General features: G+C 34.2%; 1 protein-coding gene across 6 annotated transcripts in view; it reads left to right on the forward strand.

Moving 5' to 3' along the window:
* Window positions 1-22,437, forward strand: part of LOC118204403 (uncharacterized) — an 82,010-nt gene extending 59,573 nt beyond the window's left edge. For 2 of the 6 annotated variants that reach the window (XM_085822934.1, XM_085822935.1), the window contains 6 exons: window positions 652-756; window positions 920-999; window positions 1,129-1,186; window positions 6,308-6,378; window positions 17,264-17,365; window positions 20,976-22,437. In XM_085822934.1, coding sequence (XP_085679060.1) covers window positions 652-756; window positions 920-999; window positions 1,129-1,186; window positions 6,308-6,378; window positions 17,264-17,365; window positions 20,976-21,147 — 588 coding nt within the window. In that variant the 3' untranslated portion in view covers window positions 21,148-22,437. The remainder of the gene's footprint in view (window positions 1-651; window positions 757-919; window positions 1,000-1,128; window positions 1,187-6,307; window positions 6,379-17,263; window positions 17,366-20,975) is intronic. The other 4 variants (XM_085822938.1, XM_085822939.1, XM_085822936.1 and 1 more) reach the window with 2 other exon arrangements.
* The last annotated feature ends 5,454 nt before the right edge of the window (window positions 22,438-27,891 follow it).

Consider the following 27,891-nt stretch of genomic DNA (forward strand, 5'->3'; position numbering starts at 1 on the left):
TTTGGAGTTGTACAATAAACCCGACACTCGGGCTTGAACTTAAGAAACTAAGAATTAAACTAAACTAATCTTAACTAAAGGAGATATAGCCGAGAAGTTTGATAGCTTCGCTATCGCTTAACGCTAATTGACTGCGAAGCTATCAAGGGCTTAAAGTACGGCCGAGCGTAATAATAGCTTAAGAGAGAGTAGCCTATAAAGGCAGACGCGTCCTGACCAGAATCTCTGGTTCTCTCTAAGACAATAGAACTTCGCGGTTAAATACCGCTCTTCCTCGATTTGCATTCAAACGTGATTCTAAAACTACGCTCTGGCCGGAAGTGATAAGTTGAAATTACGAAGCGATAGGAAAGGAAGTTTAACTCAAAATTTAACTGTTAATAAAATTAACATAATCCTTACATAGTATATGACATTTATCAAAATAAATACTTCCATCTATCTCTATCACAAAGAGAATAGTCTATTACAAATAAATAGCAAATGTGAAAATAATTAATGATAGGTTATATGTACAACAGTATTCAATTTAATAAAAAAAAGGAGACTTCTTTTTTTTTCTCGTTTTGATGAAATATTAAATTATATTTAAATAATTCAGGAGAGATGAAAACTGAATTATCTTCATTAACATTTTGTGTTAAATTTCAGTCACAGGAAAAGAGGAGGAGGTCTGAAAGACAAAGAAAACAAAAAAATTTGGACTTGAAAAAATCCTGTTGCAGTTCAAGGTCCACATCAGATGTCAATACCTCAGTAAGTGCTATTTATTATATAAAATTTTAAGTCACTTTGAATTGAATAAAAAATAAATAGAAAAAATGCTACATTTTCAAGTTTCGAAAAGATATTTGACTTCATTAATATTGTTTTTAGTATATGGATTAAGATTCAGTTACAAATCACAGTTTTCTTTTAGAGTACTTCAAAGCGTAAGAAAACAGCTAACGCCAGCAGGAAAAAAAGACCTAATAAGAAGGCTCAGCAGTCATCCAAAAGGTGGATATTTTAAATAATCAAAAACTTATACTTTGAGTATTTCATTTCACATCTTAATGGAAAGTATGGCAAAATAAATTTTAATTTAAAAACCTTTTTTTTTTTTTTTTTTTTTTTTTTTTTTGTCAGGCAAAAGGTATCAGCCTCTTTCTTCGATGATATCCAGCAAGGATATCCTAACAATAAAGTAAGAAATATGCATTTTGGCTTATTTCAATTCTTGAAATAGTGCTTATAAATTCTTGAAAAAATTGAATGAAACGGAAATGTGTTTAAATTATACAAACTTGCATATATAACATTATTTTAAGAGCTGAACACTGACATATTTTTCACCATTTTGCTAAAGGACGGAATACTAGTATTAGACAGAACGTTACAGACTCTTTTAAAGGTTAATTGATTTTGCTTGATTGAAAATTATGGACTACACACAAAATTTTAATTTTTCTAATTATTTTTTCGAGCGTGTTAAAGTAGGTTTTGCTAAATTTAATATATATTTCTTTGTACAATACTTGGAATAGATACTGGATGTCATAACTCAATCTATTTTGTTTATGTATGTCATAAATCTTTTATTTTGCTTATGAAATAAAGCTTTCCTTTTATTATTTACTATTATGTACCCCCAACTAACACATTAAAGAAAGCTGCTTTTCTAATAGTGTACACTTTACTAATAATGTACATTTACGAAAACACAAATAGTTATTCCACTAGTATTGTTTTTCCAGTTTTGAAGAAAACTTGTAGTATAGTAATACTATACCATCTATTTATGTTCTGCATAATTCAGACTTAATCTTTTGGTACATCTTAGTAGCTTAAGAAAGCATGTTTCAGCTTCCAAAGCACTGTTTTATAGAAATAATTCCATTTCTATGTTATTTTTGAAGAGGTATTAAAAACTGATATGTCAGTGAACAGTTTTAACTACTTCATTTGAAAAATGATTTCTACTAAAAATATACGAATGAAGAAAAAGCGAAATAGAACATTTTCTATCTATGTAACCAACGAAACCAATTACGAAAAGAATTTATTTTAATAAAATTACTAACTTTTATTGCTGTAAATTTCTGCTGTTTAAAAATGTTATTGCTTTTTGCGTGTTATTGTAATATTGCGTATTGTTTTATGTATTTAGTTATTTATCAGGCACGTAACCAGGGATATACTGGCTCACCCCAGGCATCCCCTTCGTCGTCTAATTAAGACCAAAAATAGAGCAATTAAAAAAAATCTGGTGCATAAAATTAAAATTTATTTATTTATTTATTTTTTAAAACCAGAAACAGTTTTTAAAAACTTTTTAAAAATCTCGTGTGATTAGCAAGAATTTTACGCGAAGCTCAAAGGCTTTGTTCTTACTTGTAAAGAATGTAAGACCTAAGAATAACAATGCATAAATCCGACATAGTTAGAAAAGTACACTACGAAAAAAAGAAAAAAGGACAGTTCTGTATCTCCTGTTCTACTGGACCTATTGACGAAATTCGACTTGCGCTATTCATGTCCCTAAAGTGCGACTTAGGATACGTATTAGATTTATATATTGTAAAGGGGTCGTTTTAGATAGGGTCATAGAAGAGTCCGATATAGTGTAACAAATATTTATTAACAGGTTTAAGTTACACACGGACATTACATTGAACTTCAAGAAAAATTACAGAGCAAACAGTCTGGAACAACCTATCAAGTGGGACCTTGGCTTTTACTGAAGTACTTCTCTGGCTACTCACCAGAGGGCAGCCTTGTTGTCACAGATAGTCCAACAGTTTATGTTAAAGGATTGGTTACAATATAGCATTGTTTTAGTGTAGGTATTTTGACACAAATTGGACTTTTTCTGAAATGACATGCCACTTTTTTTTTTCATATTTCGATTGTACGACTTAAATTATGCCAAACTGCCAAGTTTTGTAAAAATCGCACGAGTAGTTTTTAAAAAATTAGCTCTCAAAATTTTAGCTCTTCAATGCTGATTGAATTTGATATATATTTATGTCTTTTTCTTAATTTACTTGATTTCTTCTTCTAGAATTCGAAATTTAGGCTTAATCTAAATAAAATTCGCACATTTTTAGTCCAAAGGGATTTGAATCCCGAAGGACTATTAGTTTCGTTTTGGCATTTTGCGTCGGACTCATAAATGTCGGTTCACTTTTCAAACTGTTGCCACAAAATGTTAGAGTCCTGCATTATATTTGAAGAAATTAAATAATGAAAAATCTGCATAAATGTATGTATATTTCTCGTATTGTGATAAAACAACGGTACATAGAGTCATCGAATTTTGAATAACGTAATGCTCCAACGAATATGAGCACGTGGAAGACCAAATTTGAAATTTGACATTTGTTTTATGATCGATTTCCTATTTTTTAAAACTTTGACGAATTTTTGATTAACAAACTCAAGGATTTCAAAGCGAGCAATGGCAACGTTGTGCAGAAAAAACATTTTTATCTCCAGCGCGTGAGTCTCTGTATCGCCCCTTTGGACGTAATTTAAAATCTGAAACATTTCAGATTTTTTTATTATTATTATTTATTTTAAAAATTTGTATTTTTAAATGTTTTTTATAAATTTTTCGAAAAATTTTTTGTATTATAAACTATAAAAGTTTTAACATCATCTTAAAGTGGAAGTATTTCTAAGCATATCTGCAAAAAATTAGAGTTTTTATTCAAAATTTCCTAAGATATATGTAAATTTACATTTTGGCGCCTTTTGAATTATGGTGTATTTAATATAAGCGATAATAGCGAAAATGTGGTTTACGCACTTCATTAAAATTATTTGAAAGAATGAACGATGGACCATTTTTTCTCTCGTGCATCAAAGAAAAAAAAAATTAAAGTAAGTAGATTACTCTAAATTAAGAATTCCGCCAAGTGATTTATTCTTGGCGCAAACTGAAAAACATTCGCCAAGATAAATTTTTGAATTTCTCCATGAATTTCTCACCAAAGAGTCGTAGAATCGAAATATGGAAAAAAATTTATATGTTATTTCAGAAAAGGTCCGATTTTGTATTAAAATACTTAGAATAATGCTGCGTATAAATCTAATATATATCCTAAGTCGCGCCTTCGGGACATGAAAAACGCAATTTGAACTTCGTCAATCAACCCAGTAGAAGTGGAGATAAAGAACTGTCCCCCTTTCTTTTCCCGCAGTGTACCTTTACTTAGTTATGGCTTTTAAGATTAACTTAGCTAACGCCTTTGGGAAATCGGTGCCCTAGAGCAGGGATTTTTAAACTGTTTTCAGTCGCGACCCCTTTTTATGACTGAAATTTTTTTCGCGACCACAGGACTCCATAATATTTGCGAAAATTTTGTGAGATCTCATAACCATTGTCCAAATCCGTCACACGCGTGAGTGAAACCGTCAATTTTTTTCACTTGTACTCTAATATACTATTGCAGTTTTAGGTCATTAACTTTAATTTCTAATTTTAAGACATAGAACAATATGAAAATTTTAAATAAGTAAAAGATGAAATGACAGCGTCACTTGTAAAGCAAGTAAAATGAACGTTTATATTATAAAAAGATTGCGTCGAAACTTTTTCTTCCCCCTTTTTTTGTCTGTATTGTCTTCATCTGTTTTCAGATATATTGTGTAAAAATATTTGGTAATTGTAAAATTATTATAGTAAGTTAAAGAAATATCAAAACTGCTAAAATTTTTAAGAGACCCCCATTTTAAGAAACTCTGCTGTAGAGGATATCTCGTATGCTTGGAGCAGACCCTGAGCCATGTCAAAACTTAAATCAACAAGTGCTCAACAGACATAAGTAAGGCTAATCAAAATATTTACCGTTGACTTCAATCATCCTTATAAAAAATCTGCATCTGTCTGCAACAGAACTTCCAGCTTAAAAAACTCAACGAGAAGCCTTTAGAAATTAACGACGAACTTAACGCTTTCATCAAATTCCTTGTTTCAAGCTTCATTTAACAACATAAACAATCAGCACTAACGTTATTATTGCTGGCATTAAAACGCGAGGTACAAAATACTGATACTTAAAAAAAGTCTTCTTGACAGGGCTATCTGTTGATTGCTCTATCTTCTTTTACTGTAATAAATTTGCACATTTCTGGAAAGAAGTGAATCGAGAACGAGAGTGGAAAGGACAGCGTAGGTTTAATGAAATTGTTGATTCGGGCTTGAAATGAAACCTCGCAGTTATTTTAGTAACATTATCTAAGATGAGAATGTAGTAGATTGCATCAAACCATATTTACCTGGGTAGATATGCCTTTTTGAAGATCTGTTAATGCAAAGTAGCTAATAGTTAGGATTGTAAATGAAATCAGAAACAAGAAAACGTCTGCAATCATTCGCTTTCGCCAATGAAAATCAAATCTAATTTAAGCATTTGCGATCAACTGTTTTAGCTTCTTGTATACATAATTGCAATAACCTAATATGCTTAGTTAATTTGCTTGAATGAGCATTTTTTAAATCCCAAATGTTTCAAGCATTTGAGCTGTTTTTAAAAACATTTATTTCGATTCTTATTTCAATTTCTCGGTTAATAATTTTCTGAGAAATTATATTTTACTTTACAGGATTAAATTAAAGTGCAGGCATTGTTCAACTTAGCCTGAAACAATCTTTCTTTCACGCATTAATAAGTTATACATTTATTTCAGTCTATAATACAAGTTACGAATAATATGCCGTCCAACCAGGATAGTGGCTATGGACTCTGACTGCCGTACCAAAAGGTCCGGCTTCGAATCCCGGAGAAGGCAGGGATGTTTGTAAATGTTCAGTGTTTGTGCGACTTGGAGGCACTCAAACTATGCGACGAGCCGAAAGTCCTCTTGAATAGCTGGTGATATGGGGAAGAGGGGTGGGAGACCCTCGGAGTCTCTTCCTGGGGCGCTCTTTATTAAAATTGGGTGTAAGACTGAGCAAAGCCGTACTGTACTGTCAACTATATGGTGCCCAAGGGCGCTTGGCAATGATGGCAGGCACAATCTTGCCTCCTTGCCACGGTGAATTTCGTGGGCTTGTTTTGTTATCAAACAATCAGCAAACGTCAGAAAACGAACCTTTAAAAGAAAACGAACCTTTATTTTGTCATTGCTTTCATAAAAAAGTTTGAAACATATTTTACATCATAAGTTGATAAATAAATATGTTTTTAATCTTCTGTAATGTATCGATACCGAAATTTTTTATTCTGCTTCTTTGCCCATTAAGGCGATCATTTTGTTATCTATTTTTAAGATTGCAAGTTAATTTTTTTTTTAACTTTTAAATGATTTATTCCTCTCTCAGAAAAACCACTATGTAGAGAAAATTTTAGGATGCACTGAGAAAAATGGAAAACGTTATGTCATCGTCAAATGGTAAATATATTTTGCACTTATTGTAATTTATTTTTTTTTTCATCTCCTTAATCGTAATTCAAAATCTGTCATAATAATGAAATTCCAAAATTTTTCATTGTAATATGACGGGATAATTAAAAACTCATCACGAGTAAAGAATATAAAGTAGGTCGTTTCAATTTTATTCGGTAAACTTTCTAAAAGTATTCGCAATTATTACTGAATAAACTGGGTAAAACATAACTTGAATTTTAAATACGGGCTACCACTGGTACAGCTAAGTGAACTGAAATATCTTGGTGCCAAATATTTAATCCAGAAATAAGTTATTGAATCTTAAAATGTACTCTGAAGTCAAAAATATATGAATGCAAACGTGACTAATTAATCCTGCATTTTATAAGTATATTGTAGCATTAAAAACTGTATTATAAATATAAATACTCTTACCTGTTACCTATTAACTATTAACTTAACCTTTTAACTGTACTATACATATAAATACTCTTTATATATTTTCTATATATTTAAAAGCAATGGTGAAATAAACTATATAAAAATCTTTTTTAATTTACTTTAATTAGTCTTTTTTAAAACATAATTTAAAAAAAAAAATTTAAACTGCCAACTCAGCCGATTCTTCATCTTATCTACCTCTTCCAATCACCAAATCTTTCGGTGTGAAATTTTTCAGCCATTTTTAAGAAAAACGCCTCTTAGCAATAAATAAAATTCATTGAATTAATAAAATTTAAATTTCTTAAACTCCATTTTCCAGACCTAAAGATATTTAGCATGACTTTTCTTATCAAATTTTATTTGATTTGAATTATTTTAATCTACTGTACGTTACTTAATCTACTGTACATTCGTAGAACTATTTATAAAACTTCAATGTTTAGTCAGTTAATATTTGTATTTAATTGTGTTTTATATCAGTATACGGCATACTGCTAAACTTATCCACACAATAGTACGTAGATTAATTATTAATTATTTTTTTATCGTATTTAAATACTTTAAAGTACCAATAAATAAAAGCTTTCCTCCCCTACTCAGGGATTTCTCAATATAAAATTGTAAAGAAAATTACAAATTACTCGGACTATACAATTTAGGACATATAATTAAATACGGGGTGGTCATAAAATAACTTCCCCGATATATGAAACCCTAGCGACCTCTCCGCTCAACCAATCCAAATTGAAATTTCAGATATTTTTATTTGAAGGTACACGTTCTAGATTGTGATGATTTAAAACAATAGAGCTCTCACGGCTACGGGTAAGTGGAAAACTTTCAAATGGCAACACCCACTTTCTTCTTGCGCGCATTGATCAGCGCATTAAAAAATTATAAATGGCATTAGAGCGATACATATTTGATAAAAATTTTCAGCTTAAAACGTTTGCGAAGAAAAACATTGTAAAGAATCAATGACAACAGAAGAGAAGAGAGAAAAAATTTTTATTGGAATTACAAGTTTTTCAACGTGCCCACTTTCGCAGACGAAAACTCATTGCATGCGGAAGATTGTTGACAATCATGACGAATGTTACATCGCAAGAGGAATAGCTTCACGTTTTATGGCATCTTTCAGTATGACAAATCTCGAGAATTTGATGCATACACCTTAGATTTCAAATAACCCACAGCCAGGAATTCATCGGAATGAGGTTGAGGAATCGCGATGGCCACGAAACTGCGAAGTTACGGGAGATGACTCTATCTTGAAATGTTGCACGCAGTAGAAACTTGTAATTCCATTTTTTTTTTTTTTTTTTTTTTTTTTTTTTTTCTCTTTCTGCTTATATAATGCTCTTTTTTGCAAATGTGTTATGCTGTTATTTTCGTTATACGTATATCATTCCAATGCCATTTTTGGTTCTTAAATGCTCCGACCAGTTTGCGCAGCAAATAGTTGGGTGTTGCCACTTGAGAAATTCGAAATTTTTTCATTGTGACCGTAGCCATGGGAACTGTATGGTTTTAAATAATCGCAATCTCGAGTACCTACCTTCAAATACCAATATTTAAAATTTCTTTTCGATTGGTTGAGCGGACAGGTCGCTAAGATTCATTTATTTGGGAAATTTTTTTATGTTCATTTATTTTTTTATTATATTTAACATCAGAATCGCATTATAAATAAAACAATAACCTGAATCATGCATTATAAAATGAATTTAAGTCACTTTAAAGATCTTTTGACTTAGTGTCGCAGCAAAGGGCGAACCCCCCCCCCTGGGTGTTCCCTGTTTTCGGGTGAAAACTTCTCGGTTTTTCAGATTTTAGTTTTGGAAGCTATAGTTAAATGTTCTAATAAGTAAAAAAAAATTTTTTTAATAATATTCTTGATCAGACTAAAATTTTGGGTTGCTAACAATGGCAGATTTTAAATCAAATTATCAAAGAGAAATTTAAATGAACTGAGCGCTGTCATTGTCATATAGTATTTCGTTTCCGTATTTATTACCTTATTGTCCTTTCAAATTATGGTAATATCCTAATACCTTTTGTATATGAGCTCCTATTGATTTTATTTTTAGTCACCTATAACAAAAAAAAATTATGATAGATTAAAAAACAGTATTTTAATAAAACTTTCCAACTTAGAATTTTTTAAGTACTTTTATTATAATTTTCTTTCTAGTGTACAAAATGCGAGAAAATAATAAATAAATAAAATCACTGTTTCTGAATACAGAAAAGGTATACCAAATCTGACATTATTACATTCACTTCATCTACTTTTGTATGATTCAGAAATCTGGTATCATCATTACAAAAATAATGGAATTCCTAACAATGAAAGATTAAATCTTGATATAAAATCCATCCTTGTTAGCAATTGCAGGAAAGCTAAAAATTATTTAGTAGTTTTTGAAAAATCCCGAAATTCGACAAATTAAATAAAAATTTTGAAAGATTATTTTTCGATTTATCCAATATATAGAGATCAAAATTCTGCAAAATTAGTTTGGTTATTAAACAAGGATTTCTAAGAAAAACTCAATATTAAATATGAAAAATCCATATAAAATTTTTAAAAATCTATAGCATTGCGTTATGATCGCAAATATATTAAGTGTGAAAATTTTCAGGAAAATTGAGTGGGTAGGAGTCAAAAATTAATTTCGAGATTCGATCCAAGTAGACAGAGACCAAGTGAAATAAAATTGTGTACAAATTCACTTTTATATCTTTATTGAAACATATTGTTGCGTGCTTACGGGTTCGTTATGAAATGAATGCACAAGTCCGATGAAAAATGAACAAAAATTTATTATTATCACAACAAAAATGCTTAAATTTTCTCAAATTATCATGCAGTATTACAATATCTCACAGCAGTTATCTTTTAACTACTCAAATGTCCAATAGAACGTAATTCAAAACAGCTAAAGAACGCTAATCCGCGAATTCGCTACAATCAACAAGAGCAGTTTTCTAAACAACAACAAACTAAGCAACTACTACGAACTGAGATGTTTTCCTCCTTTTATAAGATTTTAAAAATCACGCGCTAGAATTTTCCAGTACTTTCTCGAAATCAAAAAGAGATATTTATTTATTTAATGCACGCGCTTTTGTATTTTCAATATTCCGGCTTAGCTTTCTTTTAATATTCGTCACGCGCTGCACTGCGCGAGAAATAAAACCATTTAATTTATAATTGAACTAACATTAGCTTTTTAAATACCAAATTCGTAACACTGCCCCCTTCCCAAGGACTGCACGTCCCGGGCAGTACAATCCCTGGACAGGAAGCCAAACTTACAACTGTGACGTAAATGCATTAATAAGCATTACATTACAATAATAAACAACATTAAAAATAAATGCAATAGATAACTTAAACAAATGCTATCAAATACAAATCAAATACTAAATGCAAATCAAATACTAAATACAAATCAAATACTAAATACAAATCAAATCAAATACACATTTAAAAACAAAAAGGACCATGGTCTTACACTATTTACAATTATTTATATTATGTACTATGGCCATAGTAATGAGCTAACCTGTCGTAATGAACGACTTTAGGTTTAGAGTTCGAAGACTTACGAATCCTAATCACGACGTCATTCAGCCTGTTTAGGACTGTGTACGGGCCATCCCAAGGTGACTGTAATTTCGGACAAAGTCCTTTCCGTCGAGTCGGATTCCACAACCCCACCTTGTCTCCTTCGTGGAATTGATGTTCAGTAGCTCTTGTGTCGTATCGGGTCTTCATCTTCTCCGTCGTCAAGTTGACTCGCTCTCGTGCAAAGTTGTGCATCACTTCAAACCGGGCCTGGAGATCTTGAATATATGCCTCAGGCGATGAAGGAGCATCCGGAGGGCGACCAAACAAGAGATCACAAGGCAGACGAAGGTCACGACCGAAGAGCATCTGTGATGGAGAATAGCCGGTAGTCTCGTGGACAGCACTGCGGTAAGCCAGTAAAAAGAGTGGTAATTTCTTGTCCCAGTCCTGTTGGTTTCTGGAAACCACTAATGAGAGGTTATTAAGGATGGTTCGATTGAACCTCTCTACCATGCCGTCCGACTGGGAATGTAATGGCGTCGTTTGAGTTTTGTCAATGCCGAGTAGTTTGCATAGTTCTTTGATTACTGCCGTAGCAAAATTCCTTCCCTGATCGGAATGTAACTGAAGAGGCACTCCGAACCTGAAAATCCAGTGCTGTATCATTACCTCAGCTACTGTGACAGCCTCTTGATCAGGAACAGGGTACGCTTCAGGCCACTTGGTGAAGTAATCAATGACAACGAGTATGTATTTGTTGCCATAGGCAGTTCGTGGCAGAGGTCCCAAGATGTCAAAGGCGATACGATCAAAAGGCGCCCCTACGTTGTAACGTTGCAGCTTGCCTCGGCTGCGTCTCTTCGGTCCTTTCCGACCTGCACAGGCATCGCAGGATCGGCACCACTTTTGCACGTCATCCTTTGCATTATTCCAGTAAAAGCGCTCACGAACTCTGTAAGGTCTTCATTATTCCAAAGTGACCTCCCGTAGAGCTGTTATGTAGTTCTTTAAGGACATCAGGAATGCGGGATCTTGGAAGTATCATCGGAACGTCTTCCCATCATCCGATTCGAATTTCCGGTATAAGACGCCGTTTCGAATGTGAAGTGAATCCCAGAGTGCCCAATACTGTTTGGTTGTAGAATAGAAGAAATGTCCTGCCAGGTAGGTTTTCTGGTTGATGACTCCATTAAATCAATTATGGGTTTAATGTCGCGGTCTTCCAGCTGGTCTTTCCTGACTTCATCATCACTCCACGGTTCTCGATCAGCCGATGTTGATGTTGTAATTTGTCTTGCGACCGGAGTCAGCAGCTCGTATTTCGCTTCCACCCTGGAACAATATCGGCAGCTTTCTTGGCAAGGTCTTCTAGACAGGGCGTCGGCGTTTCCGTGTGATGATCCCTTACGATGACGGATAGTGATGTCATATTCTTGGAGTATCTGTATCCACCTGGCTATTTGACCCTCAGGATTCTTGAAATTTAAAAGCCAGGTCAATGATGCATGATCGATGCGGAGCAGGAATTTTCTGCCGTATAGATAGTGATGGAACTGTTCTACAGCTTTGACTGTGGCGAGCAACTCTTTCGAGATGACACAATAATTCCTCTCCGGTTTAGACAGGCACTTGCTCCGTCGGCCAAGAACGTGTACGCCACTACACGTTCTTGGCCGTCTATTTCTTGGGACAAAACAGCACCGACACTTTCATTGCTCGCGTCGGTGTCGAGAATAAATGGTCGGTCGAGTTAAGGATACGTCAGGATTGGAGCAGATGTTAAAGCCTCCTTTAAGTTGTTAAATGCATACTCGCATTCTTTTGTCCACAAGAATCTTTGCTTGCTCTCTGTCAGCTTGTGAAGGGGTCTTGTGATGGAAGAAAAGTCCTTCACGAATCTCCTATAGTAGGTGCAAAGTCCTAGGAAGCTTCTCAGCTGTTGGACATTTTCGTGACGTTTCCAGGATTTAACCGCTGATACCTTTTCAGGATCCGTGCGCACACCTTCTGCAGAATGACATGTCCCAGGTAAGTCACTTCCTTTCGGAACAATTTGCATTTAGCGGGACTCAGCTTCAGATTGGCTTCTTTCAGTTTCTGAAGCACCTTCCTAAGATTTTCTAAATGTTCTTCAAAACTCTTTCCGACGATGATGATGTCGTCCAGGTATATCAGGCAGGCTTCGTAGGAAAGGCCTTTCAAAACAGTCTCCATAAGACGTTCGAATGTTGCCGGTGCATTACACAGTCCAAACGGCCATCACCTTGAATTGCCAAAGCCCTTGTCCCGTAATAAATGCCGTCTTTTCTCGGTCTTCAGGCTGTATTTCTACCTGCCAATACCCACTCTTTAAATGAAGTGTTGAGAACCACTTGCTTCCAGAGAGAGTGTCTAGAATGTCGTCAATTCTAGGAAGAGGGTAACTGTCTTTCTTAGTAACCTCATTCAACCGGCGATAGTCGACGCAAAATCTTGTTGAGCCGTCTTTCTTTCTGACTAGGACGATGGGAGATGCCCATGGACTTACTGAAGGCTCGATGACATCGCTTTCTTCCATATCTTTTAACAGTATTCGGACCTCTTCCTGTTTAGCAAACGGTAGACGTCTTGGATGTTGCTTGATCGGGGGATGATCGCCGGTATCGATTCTATGTTGTGTCAAACTAGTTCGACCCAAGTCAGAAGACGAGCGGGAGAAAGCAACTTGAAGATCCTTAATGATACGATCGGCAGCATTCCTCTCTTTATCGTTTAATTGCGCATTCTGCAATAACTCCGAAGTAATGCTCTCTGAGGACACGGACTCTTGGATGTTACTCTTTCTTTCAACGCTGGTTACTGGAGTACATGCTGCAACCACTTCACCTTTCTTAATAATTCTCCCCTTCTCAGTTACATTGGCGACTCTCACCGGGATAACCGTTCTGGATAGGTCGACGAGTGTTGAGGCTACTAGTACTCCTTTTGGGCTATTACAGTTATTGGGATATTCTATGATGCCGTAGCGGAAATTTCTGTTTTCGGCAATGGATCTAGGAAGTAAAATTTCTGTTCTTGCCGGTATTGTGATATTGTCTTGTGCTATGATTTTATGAACAGATTTAACTTCTTCATCATTAACTCCAAATAACGCTGTGTCCTCAGATGTAGAATGCAATTCGTTATTTTTAAAGTCCAAGGAAAAATTGTATTTCCTTAGAAAGTCCAATCCGAGTATGCAAGAATCAGTGATCTCTGTTACATATGCCGTGTGATGGTAAGCGGCACTTCCAAACGTGATGTTAACATTTACTTTTCCATCGATGTCGATCTTCTCACCGGACACAGTCTTTAGGGTAACGCAGGGAGGCGTCTAGATAAGTTTGCTTCCCAGTTGTTCAGCCAAATCTTTTCGGATGATGGTAACGTTGGCTCCTGTATCTATCGTCATATTGCAGGGAACTCTATTAATATGTCCTATTATGAAAAGTCCATTACTGCCGCCTCTCACTGCAGAAATCTGAATCGCTTTAAACTGGGGCTTTTCATTATCTGGCAACCTCTGCCCCGCGAGATGGCCACTAATTAGTTTCCCTGCTGTTTGTTAGGAGCGGTTTTAACATCCGTACCCTGGGGTGTTTTGCAGTTTCGTCGTATGTGTCCTTCAGCACCGCAGTTCCAGCACTTTACGGTCGGTTTCTTGTCACCAATATTCTGTCTCAAGGCGTTCAGTTGTCTAGTTAAATCGTCTAAACGAGCAGTGACTTGATCCCCTGGCTCCTGGACTTGAGCAGCTCTGACTGGATGGCGGTCTCGGCGGGTGGCTTGCTGGGCTGCCTCGAATTTCATGGCGTACACTAAAGCGCTTTTCAGATCTTTAACATCCGCCATTCGCAGTGCTTTCTGTATTTCCGGGTCCCGGATGCCATCGATGAAATATTGCAGGGACAGGATTTCCCTTGTTTCTGTCGGGCACTCCGAAAAGGCGTGATGTGACAGCCTTTCAACATCCGTGGCGACCTCCTGAAGTGTTTCGGTGAGCTTCTGTTGACGGGATTTTAAATGGAGCCTGCTGTAGTCTTTTAAACATTTCTCCCCGAAGCGCAGCTCCAAGGCGCCGGACAGAGATTCGAAATCTGACCTTTTGTTTTCGGGAAGACTCTGAAGGATATCCGCTGCGTCGGCTCTTAAAGAAGCACCGAGATGACAGGCCTTAGCTTGGGAATCCCATCCATTCGCTTCTGTCAGGATAGAAAATTGTGTCTTATACACCTGCCAGGAGGTCTTCCCATCATATGTCGACAGCTTCAGAGAGGGACGAGCAGGCATGGGTAGAAATTTTAAACCATCCGAAGTGCTCCCTGCCGTCGCTACGAATTTCTTTAAAGTGTCAACTTCTTTGGCGACGACAGCAGAAATTCTGTCTTCGATTTGTTGTTCAATATGTACTTGGCCGGCAAAAACTCTGTCTTCGATTTGTTGTTCAATATGTCCTTGGACGGCAGAAACTCTTTCTTCAATTTGTTGTTGGAAGGCCGAAACTCTTCCTTCGACTCGTCGCTCCACAGCCGACACTCTATCTTCCATTTCATCTTTGACAGAAGAAACCTTTTCTTCAATTTGCCCGACTTTATTTTCGACAGCTCCTATTCTGTCTTCCATAGCCTCAAATTTACTTTCTATTACGCAGGTTATTTCTCTTTTCATTTCGTCTTGACCTGCTTCAATCTTTTCTTGTACAGCTTTTATGTCTTCTTTAAAAGTTACTTGACCTGCTTCAATCTTTTCTTGTACAGCTTTTATGTCTTCTTTTAAAGTTACTTGACCAGCTTCCAACTTTTCGTGAACGGCTTCTATTTCCTTTTTAACGGATCTCATCTCTCCTTTAACGGAATCTTGGCCCAATTTCATTTCTTCCTTAAATTCTTCTTTAAATGAGGCAAAGGCTGATATTAACTGCCTTAATTGCTCTTCCATCGCTCTTGTTATTGGCATTCAAACCCCACTCCTGACACCAAAAATTGTTGCGTGCGTACGGGTTCGTTATGAAATGAATGCACAAGTCCGATGAAAGATGAACAAAAATTTATTATTATCACAACAAAAATGCTTAAATTTTCTCAAATTATCATGCAGTATTACAATATCTCACAGCAGTTATCTTTTAACTACTCAAATGTCCAATAGAACGTAATTCAAAACAGCTAAAGAACGCTAATCCGCGAATTCGCTACAATCAACAAGAGCAGTTTTCTAAACAACAACAAACTAAGCAACTACTACGAACTGAGATGTTTTCCTCCTTTTATAAGATTTTAAAAATCACGCGCTAGAATTTTCCAGTACTTTCTCGAAATCAAAAAGAGATATTTATTTATTTAATGCACGCGCTCTCGTATTTTCAATTTTCCGGCTTAGCTTTCTTTTAATATTCGTCACGCGCTGCACTGCGCGAGAAATAAAACCATTTAATTTATAATTGAACTAACATTAGCTTTTTAAATACCAAATTCGTAACAATATTAATAACACTTAACCCTTTCAAAATCCATTTTAACTTAATTTTTCTGGCGATTAAAAACTTACAGCTTAATTAAACTAACTAAAAAGCTAGAATTTTAACTATTTAACTATTTTTGCCATGCATTTAAGATCTTAATTTAGAGAATTTAAAAATATTTTATATAAGTATTTTAACTGATTATTGTATATTCATAATCGTTATAATTTTCTTTTAACAGTTTTTAAACGAAAGTTTAATCTTAAAATTACACCACCTATTATCTGATTTCGCTGTTATTTATTTCAATTGTTTGGAAGGATGTTTTTATTTAATAATAATTAACCTTAAATTAATTATGGGAAAATTTCTTTCTTTACAGAGAAATAAGAGATACATTTGCCTTTAATCTTTTTACTGTATCTAAAAATATAGAATGTATTTGCTCATCGACAATTCGTACCAAATATTAAAAAATAAAAAAAAAATCTGGAAATATAAAATCTGAAAGATTTCATTTACACCCACATACGCGTTTCGAGAGCGTTTGGGATAACTCCCCTTTGGGTTAAAAATATTAAAAAACAGCGTATCTTTAGAATTTCCGATAGACAGTCTCGCGCATTGGAGATGAAAATGTTCTGTTCCGTACAGTGTTGCCACTGCTGGCTTTGAAATCGTTGAGTTTTTTAATCCAAAAAATTCGTTAAAATTTTATAAAATATGAAACAGATAATAAAACAGATTCGAAATTCAAAATTCGGATTTCCAGGTGCACATATTCGGGTGGAGGACTACGTTATTCAAAATTTGGTGGTTCTAGGTACAGTCTTTTTTCACAATGCAAGAAGCATGCATACATTTATGCAGATTTCATGAAATTTAACAAATAAAGGTAACACACAAAACATTAAAAAATGCCCTTTTGGGAGTAATATAAAATATCTAAAAGCTTTCAGATTTTTTTTATTTGAATTTTTTTATTTCATGATTTAAAAAAGTCCTCATACTACCCATATTCGTGTATTTTTAGAACAGATTAATATTAGTCGATGTTATGCTCGCAGATATGAATTTATTATAATGAAAAAAAAATTTTTTCGTATGTGATTGTATCTCGTAGTATAGAAACGGAAGCACCCCTTTACGAAATTTCGCACATAACGTTTTCAAGATGTATGTGTGCATTTCGAAACGAATTTTTCAAGATCCAGTTTTTCTTAATTTGACCTTAAAGTGATTTTTGACAGATTTTTTTCTCGTATTTTGAGTCGACTTTTGGAGTTTCTAAACTTTTTTTAATGGAGTGAGATTTTATTCTTGTAATATATATATATATATATATATATATATTAATTTATTTATATATTTCTTTATATATATTTCAGGAAAAATGTGGACAACCCAACTGTTATAGATGAAAGCAGGATTAATGAATATATTAAGAACCTGGTGGTATTTCATCATCTGAAAGAAATAACAAGAATGAAGTACAGCTTTCTTATATATTTCTTAATATTAAGCTTCAGACTTTTAAGTTGCCTTAAATAATTATAGCTAAAATATTACTAAAACTATGCACTTGATTTTTGTTTACTATATATTTCTCCTGGATAACAAGCACGGGTTTAGAAAGGATTTAAGCACAATCGAACAACTCATAGAGTTCCTCGGAGTTCAATTCGTAAGAACCTTATGTTTAGACGACGGAAGCTGTCGACCGTGTCTTAACATAATGGTACTCTCAGCTTCGGCAGAGAAATTATTCTTATTCTAAAGCTGTATCTGGACAATCGCCGGCAAGAAGATTTCTTTTCTGTTCGCCGGCATCAGCTAACACTGCAGGAATTCATTTTGTTATCTGTTTAAGGGCAGAAAGGATAGCATAAGAGACGAAAAATATCAAGAAACTATTTTCAATGAAGAAACTGGATGTTACAAACACAAAATATCTGGGAAGTAATAACTTGGTCGTAAAAACGTCGTAACTTGACGTAGAAACGTCATATTAAACAACAAATGGTCGGTAAAGCAAACATTGTTATGCACGGGCTCATGCCTTTAATCGGCTATGGGTTAAATCTAGACTTAAAACTAAAAGAGCAGCTCTACATTACAACTAGGCCGATTCATCTGCGTGACTCTTGCTGATTTACAAAAACTTCAGATCATTCATTCAGTACTTTGAATGAGTTTGAGTGTTTATATATACACGAGAAACTCCATTCTTAGCAGAGATCTTAAAATCTGCAGAACTGTAGAGCACTTTCACCTTTGCTCTGAGAATTTCTTCCCAAATGCATTAGTCTCCTCTATAGTAAATTATTTGGTAATTGTAATAAAATATATAATAATGGATAAAGATTGCTTTACCAGACCATTTGTTTCCTTCTTTAAAGGTGACTAGGATATTATCACCTAAACTGTATATATATAATATTTTCTTTATTTCTTCCATTTATTTAAGAAATGTTCGTTTATTTACTGAATTCGCACATAATATTTTTACCATACCGTTTATTTACTGAACATTTTAAGCTGGAATTCTTCATTTTATATCTGTATAACTTTTTTACTTCCATTTCTGATTAAGTCCAGGTCAGGAGTAGGAAATCTGCAAGATGGCAGGGAAGAAGGAAGAGTGAAGCAATTTGATAACGATTTCCCTACCTGAGAGTTCCCTACCTTTCCTAGTAGAAAGCAGCTGCATCTAGGCAATGGCCTCAGATTTTGCTCATTCCCTTTTAGATGAATCTCACTTTGCAAATTCTTTATTGGCATTAATTTCCTGAGCAAGAAGAAACAGCTCAGATAGGCTACCGGTTTGCAAAACACATAATAAAGATCATACAAAGGCCTTTAACATCGGTCTTTTGGCAGAAGTCGTTGAGAAGCCTAGAATATTTTAAACATTCACCGATTTATACATTGACGTTGCGAGGCATGTATTGTCGCGGAAGGAATAAACGTTTTGAGATTGCAAAAGAATATATGTCTAATTAGCATACTGTATTAACTTACTTGCATTTCTTTATTATTCTCGTAACTGTAGCACAATCAGATAGCATTTGCGGCTACATTCTCCTATAGAAAAATTGGTAGGCTTTTACAATCTTGACTTACCTTTAAAGTTCTCTAAGACTTATTTAATCATCTTATCTACACTACATAACACATCCAGAAAGTACACTCCCTTTGGTAATCAAAAAGGAGTTAGAGAAGTTAGTTAAACATTTTTTTTTTTAATTTTGTATTTATATGTCTTGGCCTGTCACTCTACATAAGCACCGATGGCACTAAGGCACTTATCACACCGGGAGACAATACTCTTACCTAACAATTCTGCTTATAGTATTCTGAGAAAAGCATATCCTGTTTGTAAAAAACTGCTTTTCATCTCCAAACTCAATTTTTTTAAAAGATGATAATAGCTGTAATTGTAATCCGAGATTATCAGCCAGTTGCTTCCAAGCCTTTTGTCAAATGTTTTGAAGCTACTGTTGTCTCGATGCAACTAGCATTGCAAAATATCCCCACCTTCCTTGAAAGTACTTTACTGGCAGCAAAGAGTTCTGGAAACTGCACTTGGATTTCCCAACGGAAGTGGTAGCTGAAATGTACAATACAAAATTTTGTCTTCCGATTCATAAGCTTCTCAGTGTATTGGGTGTCTTTGCGAAGCGATGGAAATAAGACAGGTGCTTTCAAAATTTTTTCGTGCAACCAGCTTTTTAGTCCAAAGAGCGTTGGCCCAGAAGGGTTTAATTTCGTTTTCGCATTTTGCGTTGAAACCTTTAAATGTTGGTTTACATTTCAAATTGTTGCCACGAAATAAAGAAAGAATTCGCCGCACGTATGAACGAAGCCCACGAAAATCGTCGTACGAAGGCAGTAGGGAGTTACAAATGCCACAAAAAACGGTATATGGCGTGTTCCTCAGGAAGAGGCTGCAAATGAAACCGTACATCATTCAACTAGTGCAGCAATTGAAACAGGAAGACTACGGCAAACGTATGAATTACGCTCCGTTTATGCTGGAAAGCATGGAGGATAAAACAATGGCATGATTGTCTCATTTTTAGCGATGAATCAACCTTCCACGTAAGTGGGAAGGTTAACCGGTACAACAGTGTAATATGGAGTACGGAGAAGCCTTCCACTGTAACTGAACATGAACGTGACTCAGCGAAAGTTAATGTGTTTTGTGCGATTTCATCACGTAAATTGTACGGTCCTTTTTTCTTCAGTGAGGAAGTGTGACATCAGATGTTTACCTAGACATGCTTGAGGTATGGTTAATGCCACAGTTAGACTTTGATTCCACGGATTACATCTTTCAGGAAGATGGAGCACCCCCACCCTGGAGTACGGAGGTTCGCACATTTTAAATCAACATCTTCCAAAGCGTTGCATATGTCGAAGGGGAGCTGTCGAAGACGTCTTCTACTCTTGGCCACCGAGATCTCCGGACTTGACACCCTGCTATTTTTTCTACGGGATTATGTGAAAAACAGAGTGTTTATGCCTCTCATGCCCAAAAAATTGAAGAACTCAAAGTACGCATTTGTAATGCGCTTGCGTCGGCGCATTTTGAAGCACTAAATTCTGAAGCATTTGATACATTCTGAAGCATGTATGAAGCATTTGAACATGAGTATGAAGAGTATGAAGCAAAATGCTTCAGAATGTATGGCGTGAAATAAACTACCGTCTACTCCTAAATGTTGTCCGTGTGAGTAAGGGAAGTCACATAGAACATCTATGACGTATGTATACAAAAGTTTGAAGTTCTCTCTACATTATGTGTTAATCTGAAAGATAAATTCGTTTTCAATAAATAGTTATAGCCATTTGTAATCGCTATATTTATTTTGACTTGCCCTGTATATCCTAAGTCGCGCTTTCGAAACATGAAAAACGTACTTTGAATTTCGTCAATCGGCGCAGTAGAACGGGAGATATAGAACTGTTTCTCCCCCCCTCCCCGCAATGTATAACAAGAATATATTCACTTATTCACATTTATTCAAATTTAAATTGATATAAAAAGTTATTATTTAATAACAAAAGAAATTTTTATGTAGTTAAATGTAATTTCAGGAAGAAAGGCAGAGCTCGAAGTAAACCAACTGGTCGTTCCTGTGTTGGTTCTGAGATTCCAATGAAAACAGAAAGCTCTTCTGCGAGGGATTACCGGTCGAAACAGTCTAAAGTTTTTGAAAAAGAAATTCTAGCAGATAGGCGTGTCGATATCAAGATTGAAAATGACTGAAATTGGTTTTATATTCTATCTGAAACTCATAAAATACTGAAACTTAATGTGTACGGAAGACGTATTTTCCTGTTTGAGACTGATGGCACTAATTTCCTATTTTTACTTATACTTCCAAATATTTTGACTTTTGAATTTTAAAAATCTTTTTTTAATACCATATTTATTATTCATTACGTTAAATAATATACTGTAAAACAGTTCCTGAAGTATTTAAAAATGATTAAGTTTTTGCACACATTAAACAGAATGCTTTTTGCTTGTCTGATTAACAAATTATTGCAAATTTTAAGTTTTTGTGAATTCACAAGGAAAATAAACACACGTAAAATAATAACTTCTTTATTATTATTATACACAAAGTATCGCAGTCAGTAATTTGAAAATCATTAATGAGATGTTTCTTGCTAAATTTAAATTTTTTATCGAAATGTAACTGATTGATAAGATCTAAATTATGTAAATATACTTTTTTAATATTAAGACACCACAATATAATGCATTTTGTTAATTTCATTAATGTCAAAAATTTTACTTTATTTTTTTGGAAAAAAGGGATATTATTTACTTTAGAAAATTATAAATTTTATTTAAAATTCTACTAGCTTTGTCCTTATTTATATGCATATTCAAAGTGCTAAATTTGCTTTTCGCAACGTTTATTGATGTATATTGATCTAATAAATTTTTATTAAATATAAATTATGTTTTTATATTCATATTTATTAAACAATAAAATGCACATTCTGAATTAAAAAGCAGTACAGACAGCAAATATTTTGTAATAAAATGTTACATTAAATGCTAAGAGATAGACCCTTAATAATGAAAAATATTTCTCTTTTTAGCACATTACTTTTAAAAACCTGATATTTTCTTTTTTCTCTTTTTTTAAAATTATTTACAAATGAAATATGTAAACAATTTTTGTATTGAGCACATTAAATCCCTTTCATCACATTTTTTATTCTTAAAGTAAATATATAATACTGATTCTGAAACTTAATATATAAATCAATTGCACATTTTTTAGTATGAAAAGTTTTAAAAAATGATTCTCATATTATCTGTAAAAGAATGTAATCTTTTTCTCTCTCTCTCTTTTTTTTTTTTTTTTTCTGGAAAAATACACCTTTTTAAAGATGATGTGCAGGTAATTATAAAAAAAAATTAAATAGTTTTATATTCCTTAAACATAATTGCTATTCAAAATTAAGCTTTTGAAGTTTTTGAATGTCCATGTTGTTTATGACAAAATATTTTTGTGTCTATGAATGTAATATAATTAATATCAAACACTGTATCGATAAACTACACAAATGTGGCCGAAGTGTAATATTATTTGTGAAAATAAATTTGTATTTTTAATTCATTTTATAGTTGCATTTTGAAAGTTAAAAAAAAAAAAAAGTATTTTAATTTTGAATTACCATTTTCTTTCATGATAATTAATATAACAGGGTCGTGAGATGCCAATTAGCAAATAAATGCTCAATAGGAAATTTGTTTTCTTCTATCAAAAGCAGAGTCATCTAAATTAGTTTGACGTCTTAATTATGTTGGATTGAGTAAAATTTATTTGTTCATGTAATCAATTAAATAATTTTCATTGAAGAAGAAATTATTATAAAATATATTAGACTTCACTTTTTATTTAATTTAAATAACTTTTTAATACGATAAAGGTAGTTTGTGAGCATGAATGCAAGCCAGTTTTATTTAAGAAGTCCTAAGCAAATAAGATTCATATACTTTGCTAAATCGATTAAAAGCAACAATAATTAATTTGCGTTGATAAATACCGTAAAGGGGAATATAGTTTAAAGTGATTCTATATTTTTTTCGGCATTACAAATCTATGCATAATTTTACTGTGATCGTAGTCTATGGATAGAATATTTTAATTATAATGAACCGTTTATACTAATTAATCCTGCTTTAAAATTAAATTACTATTTATTTTGTTGTACTTTCCTCGAAGTTGAATTCCTTTCCGTGGATCCGCCTTCCACGTAATCTGTTTCGCCACAAACAGCTTCTCCGTATTTTCCATGTACTGGCTCTCGGTTCGAAACCATCCTAGTTTTCTCATTATTGAATAGAAATGCTTTTATACATTTATTTAGTAAAATATCAGTGGTATAGCCGAAAAATAAATTGTATGATTAGTCACCAGTTCTTAAAATAAATATAAAGGTTAACAGTGTCACTGAATATGTTTTTAATGACTTTTTTAGTTTGCTGTATAAAAATCCTTACATTAATTTTCTTTATTTAGCTACGCTGCTCATTTGCTGCGTACTGCACTGAACAATCAGAGGGTGACTAATGAGAAAGCAGAATTCCATAGTGCTTTTACTACTTAGTTTGATATTGTGTCTTTGCAAATGCATGAATTCTGGGACAACACCAGCATCGACACCGACTGGTCTCCAGACCCCCTACCCGGTCTTCAATTTTTAGAAGCAGAACGCTTCAATCTGTTCTCTCCCCGTCAGGTACTTATCTCTTTTGGAGAATATTCCTTTAAGGTCGTAGTATCACAAGTCAGGCCCTAGTGGAACTCTTTCAATAACTGGCAAGAACATAGGGATCACTATCACCTGCTGCTAGCCAGTATAACCGACCAAGCATCAAAGCATCGTTATTCAGTTATTTTTATTTACTTCCGAAGAATTTTAGCTAAGATAAATAGAGATTATTGATTAAATTTAACAGAGGTTTTTGAGTTTAAGCTAGTAATAATGATGTCAAAATTCTTTTTTTTTTTTTTTTTCGAATATGTTACTGTAAATTATTTATTATTAGCATTAATTTTGATAAAAATGTAAAAAAAAAAAAGTTTAAATGGCCACTCAAGCGTTTTAAAGAATTTAAAACGCCTTCACAGTTAATAATTATTACATTGCGTATTTTTAAATATAGGAAGGTAGTTAGAAAGTTCACTTCATTTCTTGTTTCCATTTATTGAGAAGAGTAAATTTAAATGAAATTTTGGAGCAATTTTTAATCTATAGAAGTTAAGAATTTTAGTTTCATTTCTTTCTCAAATTAAATTAAGCTCACGTTAGAAATTTCAAAGTCCTCTAATTCAGTTCCTTTTTTCAACTTATAATTAAGTACTATTGCCTGGAAAAAATTTTAACAAAACATGAGGTTTTTCCTGGGGAAAAGTAATAAGTAAAAAATAGTAATGTGGTGTTGCGCGGCCCCAACCTGCACGCAACAATAGTAGTGACTGCTATGAACTGGAAAGTACACAAACTCTTAAGAAGGGTTTAACTCCCTTTTTATTCCATTTTAGAAGTTACAGATGCGTGCACTTGACGCTCACAAACTACGCCGACCCGGCGGTAAAATAAAAATAAGAAACTAAAAATGAATAATAACAAGTTACTACCTACGAGGCTCTCTAAACGTAACTAACCTAACCGCGTTCTAAGATACAGCTGATATTTCAGCAAACTTTCTGAATATTAAGTTGAAAGATTCAACTATCTGCCGAGGCAAGCACACAGGCCGAAACGCGCGGTTCTTAAATTTCTACCTAGCAACCTTCACGCTCGTGTATCAAGAAAGCACACCTACAAACTCGTTTCCCTTCTATTTAACTCAAAATTACTTCCGCTGAAAATCTGAATACTTTGCGCGTTCTACTAAAAATTTACATACTCTGGCATTGGCAATTCCAGGGGAAAGTAAGGCTTGACAGGAAAGATATCTTAAACTTAAAATAAATGTTAGTTAAAATAAATATAAACCCTACATTTGCCGCTGCCAGAATTTGGTAAACTTGGAAGCAGGTCCTAGAAACGACCCTTTGAAGAGTTTCCATATTCTGAACTAAAATTCAAGAGCCTCGTTTACATAAAACAAACTGTTTTTTCACATATTAGAATAAATTTCTGTAGATAATCATTTTACCCTCTCTTCTTATAGAAACCTTTCCTGGACTTCAGCAATCAATCTGTTCTCTTCCTTCCAGCATCTGGAAGGAATAAGTATCAGTATCTTTCTAAATACATTATAATTTACACTTTCTTGACACTGAATAAAGTTTTTGTTTTTGATCGTTTTATTTTCCTTAATTACTGCTTAACTCACATTCATTCAAGTATTCAAACATGAATTTAACTTTACCCTTGCTCTCCACCATGTGTGGTGTCCAACGGGAATATTCGTGTTTTAGTATTGCAACACTTCCCCTAACCACAATGATTTGTTAGAATTCAACGACCAAATAGACACACCTTACTCGACATTCTAAAACTCGATGAGCTATTTTAACATTCTTAAAATTCAAGTGTAGGTGGAGAACCCTAAAAAACACATTCATTTTAAATTCCCCCTCATTCATCTTTAGACATGCAGGCTTTCGCTCTAAAGCATGATTTTATCTACAGTTTAATACTTAAATTTGAATTCATTTCTGTCGAGTATTTACTTTTAGCATCTAAAATTTTATGCTTCTAGACTAAATTCTACTTTTACATAACTTTCAAGTATTTACGTATATTTACAAAATTCTAATACATATGATTTTTACAATTTACCATAAAATGAATAAGAGAAAAATAAATTTTTACTTCACGCATTCTTCGCCAAGCTGGCGGCACTGAAACTAAATTTCTTATTAATACAAGAATACGAAGTTATTTTTATCTTCGGCCAAATTTTGGCTTTAACATAACAGAATTAGTCTTTCGACCAACAGGAACTGCTTATTCTTAGATTTTATACTTAAAGGAAATAATACTTTTTGCCTTAGCTAAATAAAGTAAAACAAAACTAAGTCTCAACCGAGACAAATTGACTTCCGTCAAAACATAGAACTTCGCATTTACGCATAACATTTCGGAACAAAAGAAAAATTTTAAAGAAGATTTTAACTTATCTTTGAGTTTTCGATGATTGGAACTCCGACATCCTCTTCTGGCAGAACTGCTCCCACGTTATGGAATTCATCGAAGTCAGTCGTCTCCTTTGTGTTCTTCGAGTTTCGTCCATGTTAATTTTTCTTTTTCGCCCTCTGTGCTCCGGCCTCTTGGAGTGGTAGTCGTCGGGTTCCTGTCTTTTCCGTTTTGCCCCTGGTCTTGGCGGCATCCGGTCTGGAATCGTGCTTGAATTTCTTCTGTTGGTGGTGGTCTTTTCATTCCTCCTACTGTCTTTTTGTTCTTGTGAACGGCGGCCTTGTTTGCTCCTGACTATCTGGCCCTGGAAGTGGTTTTCTCGACGCAGAATTTCTACTGTGGTGCGTTGTAACTGGTCTTTTCCTCTTTACCAAAGATTCTTTACACGGCGGCTTTGCTTTCTTGTATTTCTTAATGCGGGAGTCTGAACATTTTCCTTTCTTCTTTTCGGGACCGTAGCACGACTTTTAGAAGGGCTAGGTTCCTCTTCTGTTCTCTGCTTCTTGGGTGGTGGAGCAGGTGACGTTACTTCTGGACCTTCCACTTCTTTTGCGCTTGAGTCCTGCAAGAAACTTTTAAGGATTTCAAAATCATTTTGATTATAATATATTTTCACCTGGTCGGGACTAGCTTTACAGATTTCCCCTCTCTCGTTCTTAAGGTACAATACGACTCCCTTGATTTCCTGAATTACATAGGGGCCTTCAAATTTTGGAGCTAACTTTGCAGTAAAATTGTCTGGGGCACTTGATAAAGAAAATTTCCGCTTCAACACTTTATCCCCAGCTTTAAAATCTGCTTCACGGCGTTTTCTATCATAGTATAATTTCTGTCTATTTCTTGCCGTATCGGAGCTTTTAACCGCCTGATCAATGATGTTGTACATCGTTTTGTTTGAACTCTTGCTCTCTTTGTTGCACAAAGAATAATTTATCTAGTGGCGTAATTAACGTCCGTCCTAAAAATAATTTTGCTGGAGTTTTCCCCGTAGTATCGTGATTTGCTGTTCTTAAAGCATAAGCTAACTCATTTATGTAGCCATCCCAGCGCTTGTGATGTGTGCTAACATAACTTCGAATTATTTTTACAATATTTTTATTAACTCTTTCTGCGATGTTTGCCTGTGGTCTATAAGGAACCATTTTGATATGGCGTATGCCAAGTCCAGTGCAAATGTTTTCAAATATTTGGCTAACGAATTGTTTACCGTTATCGCTAATGACTTTTATCGGTGCACCGTATTTTAAAAATGTATCTGTATAAGAATGCATCTGCAACCGTTTTGGCTGACGCGCGTTTAAGTGGAACAATTTCTGTCCATTTTGAAAAATGATCTACAATTACTAAAAGAAAACGATTTTTATTTAACTCACTCTGGGGGAAAGGACCAAGAAGATCTATGCCTAAAATTTCATTCGGAAATGTAGCGCGAATGCTATTTAAGTACCCGGCCGGGCTGTAATTAATATCATTTATTAACTGACATTGATTGCAGGACCTGACATACGCAGTTATTATTTTGTATAATTGCGAGAAATATACCGCCTCGCGTACCCTTTTTAAAGTCTTTCTGACCCCTAAATGACCCGCTGTTTTTGCGTCGTGTAATTCCTTCAAAATGCTTAATCGAAGCGATGCTGGGATGACTGGTTTATACTCAAAATTTTCGTTTGTTGTTTTCGTATAAAATAATAAATTATCTATTTCATAGTTTTCTGCTCTGTTTCTTATCGCATCGATATCTGTGTGCTCAAAGCTTTCGGGGTCTTTCAAATACGCATAGATACTTCCAAATTCCGGATCAGCTTTCAATACAGCAATAATTTATTCTCTA

Source organism: Stegodyphus dumicola, chromosome 8, assembly GCF_044657685.1.
Source record: "Stegodyphus dumicola isolate Sdum_Otavi_A_Nest chromosome 8, ASM4465768v1".
NCBI classification, from domain to species: Eukaryota; Metazoa; Arthropoda; class Arachnida; order Araneae; family Eresidae; genus Stegodyphus; species Stegodyphus dumicola.